General features: G+C 46.0%; 1 protein-coding gene across 1 annotated transcript in view; it reads left to right on the forward strand.

The window, feature by feature from the left end:
- Positions 1 to 388: 388 nt before the first annotated feature.
- LOC147716922 (corticotropin-releasing hormone receptor 1) overlaps positions 389 to 15,795 on the forward strand; it is a 1,353,112-nt gene continuing 1,337,705 nt past the window's right edge. Inside the window, exons 1-2 of the mRNA XM_086919826.1 lie at positions 389 to 539; positions 2,243 to 2,362. Of these exons, the coding sequence (XP_086775952.1) occupies positions 389 to 539; positions 2,243 to 2,362 (271 nt within the window). The remainder of the gene's footprint in view (positions 540 to 2,242; positions 2,363 to 15,795) is intronic.

The following is a 15,795-nucleotide window of genomic DNA, read 5'->3' on the forward strand; positions in this document are numbered from 1 at the left end:
GTTGAAGTGGATGGTAGTCCTCTTCAAGTAATAATGGCACTGTTCCCTGCTAGGTCAGTTAGGTCTAAATAATGTAAACCCGCGTTCAATCCTTGATAACTGTATCACAGAGCAGAGAGGCTTAAAGTAGGATAAATGTGTAATGCATTTATCAGCACGAACACTGTTAAAAAGTAGAAAACAGTCATAATAAAACCCCACTCCAATTAATAGAAATAGAGTAATTTTAATGAGCAAATAGACACAAAAATGATAAAATTCAGAAGTAGGGAACTGGAGATATAATTTTCCTAAGATTTAAATGTTTCTAGGGCCAAAAATCACAAAGCGCCAACTGCTGGTAGCTGGTCGCGCTAGACTGGGTCAAAGCCAAAAGATGCTGACAACCATGGTGGATGGGTCTGATACAGAGACCAGGTTTGGCCCCGTGATGAGTTTATCTTCTGACTATGGGGCTGAATACGAGTCTGGCAGTCCATGGACTGCCAGACTTGCGGTGGCTCAACCGCTGGATTACGACTTTCTGCGTCATTACGGTGGTAGATCGCTGGCTGCACTAAGGCACTGAGGTTCATTGATGGTGGTGCTGCAGAAGTGAAATACAATATGCTGAGTAGGACTGGCACAGTCCTACAGAGCATATTTTGAGTTTCTCCACTGCTAGCCTTTTCATGGCGGTGAGCCCACCACCAAAACGCTGGTGGTGGGGAAACAAAAGGGGTCCTACAGGTCCACCATGGGGATGCATTTAGGGGGCATAGCATGTCTGAATGCAACCCCCCGTTTCAGCATGGCATGGACTTCATAGTCCATGCCGTGCTAGAGCATTTTTGTAGTTCCCATTGGGGTACCCTTTTTCAGGGCACAACCATGGGTACAGTAAAAGGGCCATCCAGCTGCACGAGTTCAACTCGTAATCAGGCTGACTATCTTTGTGCTTCTTTGCCAGTGCTGGCGCAAAGCCGGCACAGCACCATCAGTCATAATCAGGCCCTTAGTCTTTTCCTTGGAGAAAATCCTTGTTGATGAGCTTGTCGGAAGGTCGGGGTGCCAGCTGTACCTGAAGAGGGACTCCTCAATGGTGGCTGGCTGCAGTGCGGTACCACGTTGGGAGATTCTTCTCTGGCAGGACGTTTGATGCTCGCAACATTAACAGCGGCAAAAATCTGAGAAGATATAGTTAGAAGATTAGGTGCAGGAAGGTGTTGTCATCAGCATGGTGGTGCTTGGCATTGGTCCAGCTGAAGTCCTCTATGATCAGACTATAAATCTTTTCTGGACATCGGAATGTTTTCAGCAGGGCAACCCAGCTAGTTGAGTTGACTGGCAGTTCAGCAGCTGTGGCTCAGCGGGAGTCCTTTGGTAGCCCCTAGTTCTTTATGTGAAAAGTTCAGAAAATGTGTCTAAGGGTTCAGTCTTTCAATTTTGGAGGGAAGAAGGTTACACTATAATACCAGCCAAGGGTCCAGTACCTTCTGGGCAACACTTGGGGGTCAGGACTCAATCTCCCAGAAGCCACCAGCAGTGCAAATCTAATTGTCTGTGACAGAGTATGCCCTTTTGAAGCTTATGCAGTTCGTTGGCACATCTCCCAGGCCATCTTGTAGGCAGGAGGTCACACCTCATCCCAGCCAAGGTCCTTTTGTTCCCTTTCATAGAGCCAGTCACACATTCTAAAATTGAGGGTATACATTATAATGTTTTATAATGTGACCCAGTTTTTTCTATGCAAGAGTCGTCTTGCCACAGTGAAAAATTACTTTGTAGATCTCACACTGCCAGGAAAAACAAAATTAAAGTACACATAACATCCTACTTTTTAAATACCATTCACCATTCCCTGTGGGCATATACGACCTACCTTATGGAGGACTAATAAGTATTAATAAGGAAGGTTTATGCGTGGCAAATTGGTTATTTCGCCAGGTTGAATTTGCAGTTTTAAATCTGCACACTCCGGCTGCAGGAGTAAGCGTGAAGACATGTTTTGCACTGTCACGTTAGTGGTGGCAAAATGCATGCTGCAGTCCACTAGTGACATTTAACTTACAGGCCCTGGGTACTCTGGTAACAATATAGTAGGAGCTTATAGGTAAGATAAATGTGCCAATTATAATTTGTAACCAATTATACATGTTTTTTAACTATGATATTGTTAAACAGTGATCAGTGGGGGGCACTTGGGGAGGGTAAATGTCCTCTTTATTTGTTATGTTAACTGATACTCAATGTTTTTCTATAGGTCTTTCATGTAATGCATCAATAGATGTGATTGGAACATGCTGGCCAAGAACAGCAGCTGGGCAGCTGGTCATTCGGCCCTGCCCTGAGTACTTCCAGGGTGTCCAGTACAACACTACAGGTGAGATTTTTTTAAATTCCATTGCACACCGTATCTGTCATTTATGATGATAATAATAATAAAAGTCAATATTAATTGATAATTAACTGAATAGCTGAAACAGAAATCTGGATAGCTGCGAATGGCACCACATGGCGCACCAGAAGGAGCTGATTCATTCTGCCGCTCTAATAGATTTTCTATTTGAGCATTAGCTTTCCCAATGCAAGCATTAGCAACCTTCCGTGACTACCCGCATTGGGAAAACTTGCTTGGAGGTGGTCTAGCGCTTGATTTTCACACACATGCTTGCCAACTTATGGTGTGCAGGAAGAAAATCCGCCAACTCGGCAATTGGCAGGGTTTTTCCAAAACTCCACACTGAAATCGGCAGAGCGTGGAGTGGGCAAAACTCAGTGAACTCCACTGGAGGAGGGAAGTTTACCACCCACCCCTACTGAAAATCAATTAAGTTTATTTAAAAAACATAATAATAATTCGAGACAAGCCAGTAAGTTGAGGCTGACCAGTGATTCCACGGCTACAGCTTCAAGGCAACACCAATTCCCAGTAGTTGTTCAGACAGACATTTGGCCCAAAGTTTCTAAATCCCACTTCTTTTAGTCTGGGGACATGAGGAGTACACTTTAACACCAGGCAAGGGTTCAGGTCCTGGGGGACACCACATGTGGGTTACGAGGACAGCAGCAGGGTCCGTGGAAGGTCCAGTTAGAACTGGTCGGCTGGGCAGTTTCAGGGAGAGAGGCCTCTGGAAAGCTTGTTGTATCCATGTAGCCCAAACAGGAGCTCAGCCAACTGACTCTTGAAGTCATTTCTGGTATCTTTGGTTCAATGCGAGCAGGTCCAGTCTTCCTTCAGTTTCTTGAAACAGCAGGGCAGTACTTATTCTTAACAAGTCCAGGAGTGTTCTGAGATGGTTACGGAAGTCTCCATATTAATGCTCAGTGTCAGCCTGTGGCTGGAGGAGATGTCTGGCCACTCCCGAACTGATAAGGTAAAATTTCCTAGGATTGATGGTACCCACTTTTACATTACTTCCTGAATGTTTTACTGTAACCTATCCCACAGTGCCCCTCTTTCTCTAAATTCAATGTGACGGAACCTTTCTCCCTCTAGGTGGGGCTCTGACAATGGGAAAATTCTCCCAGTTCGGGGGCAGCTCTCCTTCCCACTTTGATTGAGGCCAAGTTGCCTAGGAAGACAAAAGGTTAGGCATCCTTTGAAGCACAGGAAGGGTCCAGAAACAGCTCCATGCCATCCTGCTCAAGGAAATAAAATATCGCCCACAAACAAGACATTTGTCTATTGTCTTTGAGCAATACACATCTCACCACAGAGAAGACATCACCAGTCAGGCGACACTGTACCGAAAGGCTGTTTTGGGTTAGGTGGGAAAATAACAACTCTCCAAAAGTGTAATTTCCAAACAAGCAAAGTAAAACCTGACTTGACCATTAAGTTGGATTTTAGATTGCGGTTAAAATGAGCCCTGGAGTAATTTCCTAGCTACTCAACTACTCCCAAACTGAAATTAATCATTGTGTTTTTTAGAATGTAATTCAGTTTTTTCTTATGAGAGAGACAGCCTTGCCAAAGTAAAAAACTACTTTGTAGGCTTCTCACTGCCAAGACATGAAAAACATTAAGGTTTGTTTTGCCAAATTGAAACAGCAGTTTAAATCTGCACACCCCGGCTGCAGTGACAGGCCTGGAGACAGGTTTTACAATCTCCTATAGTGGGTGGCACAATAAGGGCCGCAACCCACTAGTAGCATTTAATTTACAAGCCCTCGGTACATGTGGTACCATGAACCAGGGACTTAAAATCAGGGAAATTACAATTTCACCATGTTAAAGGGGGAGCTGAGGAACTTTACCACAAATTAGCAGTGGGAACGTGCACAGAGTACAATAGCCAGAAAACACAGTCAAGGTAAAAATCCTGAGTAGTACCTTGTAAGTGATGGTCATCTCCAACACACCTAATTACATGAAATGTAAATCTGGTGTTTAGCGCTATATTTTAGAGGAAAATGCATCCTCATTTATTTGTGTGAAAATAATTGTGTAAAAAAACACGTGTCATGAACGACAGCTGCTCACATTCTGGTTGTTCACATTCTATATGTTTAGTGTTAAATGTTGCAAGACCTAGAAGCAAGGAAACGATCTAATGTGTAATGAGTAAACAAGATCGAAGTAACCCAGCGGCCTACCACCAAAGGCTGGGAGCCTTGTAACAACAAAGACTGCGAAGTTTACATGTTTTATGTCATACTTTGTAAATGTGAAAAACTCCAATAAAAATATTTTACATTTTTTTTTTAAAACATGCTGCCACAGTAATTATGTTGTAGGTACATGATATGGAATGATGAGATAATTTTAGGAAGTTTATGTTACAAGTATGACATAAAAGTCCAGAAATTATGTGCGATTAAGGTGTCTTAATGGAAATTGTGTCCGGGTACTAGAATTAATATTTTATGAAAAATAATGGCACAGCTAGGCTTTGTTGTATAGTGGCTGGTTGCTGCTTGTCTCATCATGGCATGTTTCCTGCTACGAATTCCATGATGAGTTAGGGAATATTCTGGAATCAAGAATGTCAGTTGGGAGCTGTGTGGCGAGGGGTTGTTACCTGTACACCCTCACAGAGATAAATCCTGTCATTTCTTCTTCAATTGGTGTTTTGGCAAAAGTGGTGACGAGGATGGAGGCATGACCCCGAAAGTTGCCCTGAGTGAGCAGCGGTCACAGTGCTTGGGATGGGCTCAACGTTAGACTTTACTGCCAAACCACGAAATACACGCTCAGGGAACAAAGCATAGTGGGATTGAGGTTGATGTGTTTTGTTTTCATATTTTCGGATGTGTGTGCCATTAGCCACATGATCACTGCGGTTGGATGAGCGGTGCATGTGTACTAAGCGTGTGCCATTAGAAGAATAAGGTGTCTTGAAGTGCCTGAGCTGAAAGCACACTGAAATGTAAGTAGGACTAGGTTCAAAGTTGCAGAAGCACCACACCAGAAGTAGGTCTAGGCGACAACGCTTGAGGAGCATTGTAGTAGAGGACAAACTGACATTTTCCAAGTGTTTAAAATCATCCTGATGGTTGCATACTAACATGTGGTGAAATGGAGATAGTGAGACGCAATGGACAATTGTGACTACTTTTATTTTTGAAGTTTATTTCTTCATCTATTGTACCATCCGTTTCTAATTCATGTAAGTATTGGTATTTTCAATGTAACCTGTTGGGTTCAGTGTGTAACATGTTTGGCCAGAATACAGCTTCTCCTCCCACATTTTTGCAAGATCCTACAGCTCCCTGCATGGTATTTGAGGATTGGAGAAGGGCTTTTGAGACTTGTCTCAAAGCTGGGTGGGGGGGATGTATTTGTGGCAAAGCATAAATTAGCTGTGTGATGATGAAGGTGAGATGGGTTTGGATACCAATTAAAGTAAGCCCGATGAGTATATAATTGCCATGTAAGCCTTGAAGAGCATTATGGGAGAAAATTGAGTGTAGTAGTGGAAAGAAACAGGTTGTTTCTCGTACAGTTACCGGGTGAGACAATACAGAAATACCTGGCAGTGTTGGGAACATTGGCTGCCATTGTGGTTTAAAGAAAGTACAGGTAAAATCATCAGAGATCAAATGATCAACAGGACATCTACTGCAAAAATACAGGAACAATTGCTTGGGTGAAAGGATCTTTCATTAGAAAAGTCTATATGTATTGCATTACGCATGGAGGATACATCTCGGTATGTTCAGGAACTGAGTGACAATAAAGAAGGAGGAATGTGTATTGAAACAAATTAGTTAAGCAAGACATATATGGTGTTGGAATAGCAGGGTAAAGCCCAGAAGAGACATTCTTACAGGGGGAGAAGCTTGAAACATAAAGGCGCATTTGGTGAATGCCCTGCTCTTAGAGCTAGGTGTTTTAAGTGTAAAAGAATAGGACGTTTTTCACAGGTGTGCAGATTAATGAATGCATAAGGAGGTAAACAGAGTGTAAATGTGATTGAGAAACCTGCATTTGCTTGCAGGTGCCTGCCGCTCTGTGCATGCAAATGCACTGCATGCAGTTTTAACATTGCGGCAGGTGCTGCTTTAAGCAGCACCCGCCGCAATGTTAAAAATACAGGATGTGACCGCCAGGGTGGCGGTCACATCCTAATTCGCTCGGAGGGACCACCGCTGCCACTGCGGACAGTCCCTCCACCTCTGGCGTGGTGGACAGACGCAGGTCAGTCCGCCATCATAATGACCCCCTTAGTTTGGATATCAAATCCACAACATAGATTTTCTCTTAGTCATCTCCGCTTATGCAGAGTGCACTTTCTAGTAGCAATATGTCCCTCCTGCCCGTCTACTGCACATTTTTTGCTTTTTTGTATGCTCTATATCATGCCCAGAATGTAATTTTTGCACCCAGTTTTGCAAGCAGAAAATATGAGCTCTTACAAGTTAGGTTTATGGTTGCTACCGCATTCAGAGTCACATTCGATCTGATGTGCAGCCATTTGTTTAATCCGCTGGGCATTATTATTTAGAAGAAAAAGTATACCTCTGAGGATTCAATGAAGTAATTCTGGTATTTATATGTTTTGGTATATGTATTATATGAATTATAATCACAAAAGGTATTTTTTTTTACTTTCATCGTTTTTAAATTTTGAATGCACTATTGCGATTGAGGCTCACTTAGAACATATAAAAAAATTATCACAAAGATGTCGTGTATATGAATTTTTACTGTTTTTCATGAATTAATTTCTAAATTGTTGACGTGTTCTTTTATGGCAACAGCCGAAAAAACATGTTGACTAAGTTACTTAATGTAATGTGCTTGGTGAAATCTACTGGCGCCATTTTGTGAGTCCCGGATTACATTTTTATGTATAATTCCGGTTCATCAGTATCTAGCTTTTTGCAATCATTAGGCTCTGCATATCCCACCACTTCTCTGTCTTCACATCCAGGCTATATTGAGAAATTACTAAATATGACCAGAGATTTGATTAAATATGTCAATTGATCATGACAAATTAATACTTTTGGTATTGTCAGTCCAAAAAGAAAAACTGTTTTACCATTTTATTTGGTCACCAGAAAGTTCTTATTAAGGAGTCATTGCTGGGTGTGCATGGTTTGCATATTAACACTCATTTAAAAATCGACAAAAAGTATTTGTGCCAAGTAAGTTTTGATATGCCATTGCTGAGATTTGCTTCCCAGTCGTTTCGAACATTTGCCAACAGATTTAGGGCATCATTTGTTATAATCTTGAAGACCGTGGAAGCAAAATAAAAATAACTTTAACTGCAGCTAACAATTTAGTGATCAGCAGGCTTTTAAATGCTCACATATACACCCATGCTTGGGGCTGAATTTCTATGGAATAGGAGTAACATTGCTCGGTCAGCCAGCAGTTTGAGGATTCACCCCTGCATACAGAAATAAATGAATTTGATATGAATGTGGCTTTTAGAATGTACATACTTCCTAATAAAATTTAGGACCGAAACGTAGAAAAATCACAATGACATTGTAGTTTTATCAACTAGGTCACAAGCATGAGTGGCGGAACCCACTAGAACGCGTTCCTCCCCAGTGTTGCGCTGCTTGGAAGTCTCCTTTGCCTGTTTTATTATTTATAATGCTCGCTTTTTATCGCCAAGGCCATCACTCATTCAATTTGCATGTCAGGCCGCCTGCAGGAGTGCTCATTGAGCTAAATGTTCATCCTTAAAGCACGCTGTGACCGGAAGGTCGTGAGTTCGAATCCCGGCAAAGACAGACTGCCTTCCTTATGAGAATCTCTATGTTAGCAACACCTACTTTGACCTAAAAATCTAGTAGAGAGCTGAGTTTGATATATGCTATTCTTGGGAAACAAAATGGGAAATTCATATTAAAGAAGGCAATCCATCAAAGCCACAGATAGGCATAGCATAGTGATGTACAGCTCATATAGTACGCATTATTAAAGAGAAATGAAATGGTGTTTGCTTCTGGCACTCTTTGTGTGCTGGGTCTTGGCTGATGGGTGCTGAGGTCTGAAGTCTGCTGTGTTTATCCGGGCAGTGCAGTGTCGCCAGTGTCCTCGGTCTGCAGCAGGGTGGAGGGCAGGCGGTGAGCCTGGGGACGAACTCTTAGCTCATCCGTCTGTGCTGCCCCTTCCCAGTGCAGACCCAGTGCTTAATTTGTAAAATATGAAGTGCAGGTGCTCAAAAGTTTGTCAGAGGCTCCACCCACTTTTCCCAGGCTCCACCCACTTCCTCCACTGGCTCCAACCAATTATATTAGCTCCACCCACATCTTCAACTGGTACCGCTAAAAGTCAGATGTAGTCAGTATCACCCGTTAACAATGCCCTTGGCTTCAAGCCTCCATAACCACTGTCTTAGATTAATTTAGTTTTATAGCGCCTCTCATACCAGTGTAAGGTTTCAGAGCACTTTGCATCATTCACACACTGCTTAAGTGTGTAAATCAGTATATAGGGAATGTTACATACATTGCATAGATACATACAACAATCCTACGTGTGTAAATCAGTTGATATGGAATGTTACATCAGACAGGACTACAAGGTATAGGAGTCACATGTCATCCATGATTGTCATTGTAGGCAATATAGATTAAAAGTTGTAAGTCTGGAAAAGCGCAAATTCAGAATTTAAAACATACCAGCATTGTTAGGGGTGCTCTTCAATAAAAATCGATTTCTATCCACATTAACCCTTTTTGCAAGATTAGGATAATGAAAGATTGGCCCAAAAAACATATAGCGCTAATATATAACTTGCCGTTTGCATGCAGCTCTTTGTTGACAGACTAGTTAATATTAATAGCTTGCTGTTCTAGGATAAGATGCTAACTTACAAACTGCAAGAAACAAAAGGATATCTCCGACAAAGCGGTAACAAACACAGTGAGATATTTTACATTATATGCATGGTAAAGGTTCTTTGCAGCAGGTATATAACCCTGTACTACCTTTCAAGCAGTCACAGCTTCGTCCACTGTCTTGGCAACGCACGCCCTACAGAAATACAACAAATATACAAAGGCGCAGCTTTGACTGGTTGCAGCGCAATACCCTCAATTTTCACATCACACAGCTCTCCAGAGTGGCGCTTCTTTGCAGCCCTACAGATGGCAAGGTGTTTGTGAAACTATTAAGGAAAGCGGGAACGGTCCGAGCCAGGGCAATAATAACCCTTTTTCATAACCCGGGCTGTGGTCGGAGGTTTGTGAAGCCCTCTGGGGTGTTGTGGAAAAAGGTAGGGCCGATGACCTTTTTCTAAGTTGCCCGGCGTTAACCGCCTATTTACCCACTCAAGTTACCAAACAAAGAGGCAGGCGCTGGAGACTGGAAGGCAGGAAACAGAAGTTTTATTCCGACGGAGCAGAACACATCAAATCAGACAACAGGGTATCTTCTCGAGGTGCTCTAACCGCATCTCTGAGGCCTGGCCTCTTATACACGAGTTTATTGCTTTATTGTATGAAACACATCTCTGTCAATACCTTGATGTACGGAAAGACATCCTCGGAATCCCCCCTTCAGGCCCGTTCCCACACACATTTACAGTTGGAGTCCCCACCCCGGTCACAACAGGTGATGATTATCGCGCAGCTGGATATTCCACTGATTCACGGAATGTGTGGGGTTGATCGGATCTCATAGGGTGGGGGCTTTGATCAACTCGAGGGTCCTTTGATGGGGGAAGCTTCCTACTGTACAGGGGGGCAATAAACAGTATCCGCAGGGCCAGGTGGCGGCCTGGGAACGAGGAAGACAAACGGGCACACAGGAAAAGGGGGTTGTATCAAAGGACCCAGGGCCATGAAAGGAATGAAGGGAGGTGTCGCGCTGGGAACAGGATGGGGTTCCGAGGCAGAGCTGCACTGAAGAGGGGTTTATGACCCAAGGCATGTGGGAGTGGGGGTTGTTAGCGTGCGGGGGATGCTTGCGAGGTTAGGAGGGAGAGGGAGAGACGCGCTGGCTATCAGTGAGGGGCAGTGAGGCCATGGTACTCAAAATGGCTGCCGCTTACGCGCAAGAATGGGTTCGAAAGGGGGCAAGATGGCGCCGATAATGTTGACGTTGCAGCCTAAGTTTTAACAGTCCTCCCTTTTCAACATATCTAGCCAGCTTGCCTACTCGATGTCGGTCTTCATCAAATTCCTAACCTCTGCATCATATAATGCTCCCATGCGTTCCTTTCCAAAGTCCACAGTCTTAGGGCAAACACAATTCACACATAAAAAACACAAAGGCGGCAGGCATTGAATTCCTAAGCACAACCCACATATAACAACTACAGGAATCAGAATAATGGTAAACAGTCTCCAGTCCAACCCCAGTTCTTAACGGTGTTCCAGAACCAACCACCAAGCGACCATTCTTCCTGTTCCTGGTGGACTTCTGAAGAGAGTCTGTGGAGGTGTTCGATGGCCTTGTATACTGAGGGTGAATTGTCCGGTATATATGTACAACAGCTGGACCCAATAATGCGGCATGCTCCACCACGGTCCGCGAGAACCACATCTAGAACCAGGCGGTTCTGGAGAGCCACCAGGCGGACCGCTTGAAGCTCGGCTGTGTTGTTAGCAAGGATACCAGCTGTGATGTTCATTGTTGTCTCGACTGCCTGAGTCAGATGTCGGATGGCACGGCTGTTTGCCATCGGGCCCCAGAGTGGAACAAGTCCCTTCATAGCATCAGGGAACTGTGCTCCTGTAGAGTCGGCTTGTTCAATGTCCTTGGCTCGCTTTTGTCTATGGTGATTTTCTGGGGCCACATAGGTCGGAGGAAGGATGAAGGAGATGAAACAAGTGCCCCCCCAGCCTTTGGGGAGCCAGGTGTAAGCCTTTGTGCCACAAACGAAGTACATATTTGGAGAGGATACAAAGGAAGGTGGATCGGTAGAGTCCAAAGTTCTGGTGAAACGGCAAGCACTGCGGCCTACCAGCTGTGTCCCAAGCCCTTCTATGCACAGGTGGCCTGTGACGTTGATGACAGACAGGGCCACAGTCAGAGTGGCAGCCGTCCGTTTCCGCAAGTAGGAGAAGGTGGGTCTGGTTGGATTGTTGAACACCTGCATTTCAATTCGTTCTTTAGCAGGGATGTCCATGTGGATAGAGTCGTTGGAGGTCTGCAGGCAGAAATGTGTCTTTGTTTTGTTTCGCCAGACCTCATGAAAGAAGTGTGTCATGGTTTTGCTGGAGGTGGCATTGTCCTTATAGCTTTCTTGCAGGAGGATCAGCCAAGCAAGGCAGGAGCTGTGAATTGAGAAGGGTGAAGGGATGAAAGGTATCGAATGTCCAGTGGCGTGGGGTAGCAACCCACAGATCCAGCAGTTGGTGGCATTGGTGGCGAGATTGTGCTGGTGGAGTAGCTGCACAAAAGAGTTGTTCCAGAACTCCTTTCGCCTTTCTCGGAGTTGAGGAGAGAGTGAGATCAAATAATGTTCTTTCATGGTGGTAGGCTGTGCAGTGGTTAGCAGTATCTGATGAGCAGGTGTGCTTTCCTCCAAGATCCAGAAGGAAGTCATGAGGAGGAGGCAAAAGAGGAAGACAATGAAGAAGGCGATTGTCTTTGATTTGTGCATATTGTCAGTCTTTGGGTTCCTATAGTGGGTATTTCCTGTTGCTTCCATCATCTTCTTATCTGGCGCTTCCATCATCTTCAAGGTGCTCGGTAGCGGGCAGAACCACAGACTTTGTTTAGCTTCTCTCCGGGTAACCCTTGGTAGTGTTTAGGTCACCGTTCTGAGATTTAACTCAGTCCGTGGTCTACTTAGCCAAAGCTCCCTCCTTTCGACGCAGGAAATACCCTTCTCTGGTTGGCACAGTGGGATCAGAGAATTTGGCGAGTTCAAGTGCCTCAGTGTCAGGATAGCAGTTCAGTGATGGTCGATCCTTGCTCAGGAGCTCTTCTTGGTTGTCGATGTTTTCTGTCGTGGCCAGGGTCAAGGAGACCTTCTTGCAGTGGTGTGCGTGCAGCCAGTGCCGTTTCCCCTCCACTCGAAGCGCCGTCCAGGTGGTGATCAGTACTTGCCAGGGGCCCGTCCACCGGGGTTCCAAACTCTTCGCCCGCTGAAAATTCCGGACTAGTACATAGTCCCCCGGTTGGATGTCGTGGCCCGGACCCCTGGAAGCATCGGGGATGGCCTGCTGCACCTGCTGATGAATGACAGACAGAGTTTCAGTTAACTTGTACAAATAATCAGACATTAGGACGTCCGGGACGTCATGAATGGAGGTTGGTTTAGGTGCAGACCAGACGCTCATGGGCCGGCCGAAAACGACCTCGTATGGTGTCAGGTGGTGTTTGGTGGGGGTGGAACGCATTGATAGCAATGCCAGTGGGAGAGCGTCTGGCCATTTCAGTCCTGTGGTAGCCACTATCTTGGCTAATTTTAACTTCAGTGTGGCATTGTGTCGCTCGACTAGTCCAGCAGACTGGGGGTGGAAGACTGCGTGGAACTTGTGTGTGATACCCAGCCCCTTTAAGATGAGCTGGATGACTTCGGCTATGAAGTGGGGGCCATTGTCGCTCCATAAAATTCGACAAAGGCCGTAGCGAGGGAAGAATTCTTTTAGCAGTACTTTTGCAGTGGCCATAGCAGTGTTATCGCGGGTTGGGTATGCCTCCACCCACTTGCTAAATGCACACACCACTACAAGCACATATTTCAGGCCTTGGCATCTGTCTAGTTGGATGTAGTCCATCTGTAGGACTTCAAATGGGTGATTGGGAACCCCAAACCCTCCCCGGGGGACCACAGTTCCTTTCCCAGGGTTATGTTGCAGGCATATCAGGCATTGTTGGACCAGTCGTTTGGCGGAGTCTGTAATTTTATCGTTGTGCCAAACTCTGGAGACAAGTTCAATCATGGGGGCTGATCCTATGTGAGCAGGGGAGTGTGCCAAGGTCAGTATGGGAATCAGGTATGAGTCAGATAACAACCATTTGTTTGCGTCTTTTGTCCGCCAGCAGCCTTCATCGTCCTTTAATCCCACCCGTGCCCATTCAGTCAATTCGCTTTGTGTGCTAGCCATTTGAATGTCCCTAACAGTGTCCCTAGCGTTGGTCCATTTTTCTGCTTGTTACCTGGTCACGTACATGCGTGTTGTCGTCCTATTTTCAGCTGTCGTCCGAGCAGTGAGGTCCGCTAGTGCATTTCCCTGTCCAATAATGTCTGTCACTTTCTTGTGTGCCTGGCATTTGATGACCGCAAGTCTTTTGGGGAGAAGGACAGCTTCGATCAAGGCGGAGACTAAATCTCCATGCAAGATAGGGGTGCCGTGTGAGGTCAAGAATCCCCTTTCCTTCCAAAGGAGCCCAAAATGGTGAACCACCCCGAAGGCATACTGGCTGTCGGTGTAAATGTTCGCTGTGGTTCCTGCTGCTAGGATGCATGCTCGTGTCAGGGCAATCAGTTCCGCTGCCTGGGCAGATCGTTGTGTAATGCGGGCTGTCTCTACTACAGTTCGGGCCGTGGTGACTGCATAGGCAGCTGAAGTGGTGCCATCGGAGAGTTTGATGCAAGAGCCGTCCACCCACAGCTCTCCGTCAGGGTCAGGAAAAGCCGTGTCTCTGAGGTCAACCCTACTTCTAGTCTGTTCGTCCGTGAGAGTCACACAGTCGTGTACAGGGGGCACATTGGGATCGTTCTCTGGTAGGGGTAGCAAAGTTGCCGGGTTCAGTGTGGTGCATCTTTTCAGGGTGATATGGGGTGCAAGCAAAGTCAGCTCGTATCCAGTCAGTCGTGCACTCGTCAGGTGTTGCGTCTTGGTTTGGTTCAGGAGGGTGTCAACTGCGTGTGGTACTAGTACCGTGAGGGAATTCGAGAGCACGATCCCCTCACTCTGTCGGATAGAGATAGCAGCGGCAGCTACAGCTCGAAGGCAGGCAGGTAAGGCTCTGGCTACAGGGTCAAGAGTGGCAGAGAAGTAAGCGCACGGTGGTTGCTTTGGGCCAATGGACTGGGTTAGGACAGATAAAGCGCACCCCTCCCTTTCGTGAGTGTAGAGGGAGAAGGGCTTTGTGTAGTCGGGGGTACCTAGGACAGGGGCCGAACAAAGGGCATCTCGTAGTTCCGTGAAGGAGGTTTGGCACTCAGGAGTCCAAGGGAGTGGGAAGGGGACATCTTTAGCTAGCAGAGAAAGCAGCGGTTTCACAATGAGGCTGAAGTTTGGTAACCACTGTCGGCAGAAGGAGGTGAGGCCTAGTAGGGAGCGGACCTGTTTCTGAGTCTTAGGGACAGGGGTTTCAAGAATGGTTTGGATCCGGTCGGGAGTAAGTTTCCTTCCGTCTTTGGACAGGAGGTGGCCTAAGTAAGTGACCTGGGGTTGGCAGAATTGCAACTTCTTTTTGGAGACCTTGTGGCCATTTTCCGCAAGGAAGTGCAGGAGTTGAATGGTGGCTGTGACTGCCAGTGGAGTGGTGTCGGCCACCAAAAGGATGTCATCGACGTATTGTACTAACACCACTCCATCGGGTAACTGGACCTGATCCAGTTGTCTCTTGAGGGCCTGACTGTAGATACTGGGGCTTTCAGTGTAGCCTTGGGGTGCTCGGCAGAACCTATATGAGCGGGCTTTTAGGGTGAAGCCGAAGAGATATCGGCTGTCTGGGTGGATGGGGATAGAGAAAAATGCGTTTTTGAGGTCAATGACAGTGAAGGTGGTGGCAGTGGAAGGAATCAAGGTCAGGATAGTGGTGATGTCTGAGACCACGGGGTACTGGGGTACGACCACTTTGTTGATCTCTCGAAGGTCGATGATGAAGCGGTATGCTTTCTCATCCCCCTCTCCTTGTTTCTTGATGATGGGCAAGATAGGACTGTTGCAAACGTTGCTAACCACTTCCTCTACCACTCCTGCGTCTATCAGTGACTGAATAATCTTTACCAATGCCTTCTCGCCCTCGGGCGATATCCGATATTGTGGAAGTTTTGGGAGTATTGCGTCTGGTCGGACAGTAATGTGCACTGGGTCAATCATCATACGCCCTACGTCCGAATCCGTCTTGGCCCACAGATACGGAGGCAGAGTGTCAAGCAGGGATGTGTCAGCGTCATTGATAGAAAACATGCGTCGGGAAGGGCAATGTCTAAGCAGAATGGGGTTGTCGTACAGGAAAACTCGAACTCCGTCTTGGGAACATCTAATGGTCGCTCGGAAGTGTTTCAGTAAGTCAAGTCCCATAATGGCGTCAGGAGTATTGGAGGAAAGCAAAAACTTCGTGTCAGTGGTATTGTTTTCTAAGTCGAAGGGGATCGGAGCGGACAAAGGGTTAGTGGAGGGCGTTCCATCGAAACCTATCGATGTCACAAGTGAGCCAGACAAGGGTGCCCTTGGAATCAGTCGTTTAGATAACGCACTACGTGTTGCGCCAGT

Source organism: Lissotriton vulgaris, chromosome 5 (genome assembly GCF_964263255.1).
Source record: "Lissotriton vulgaris chromosome 5, aLisVul1.2, whole genome shotgun sequence".
Taxonomy (NCBI): Eukaryota; Metazoa; Chordata; class Amphibia; order Caudata; family Salamandridae; genus Lissotriton; species Lissotriton vulgaris.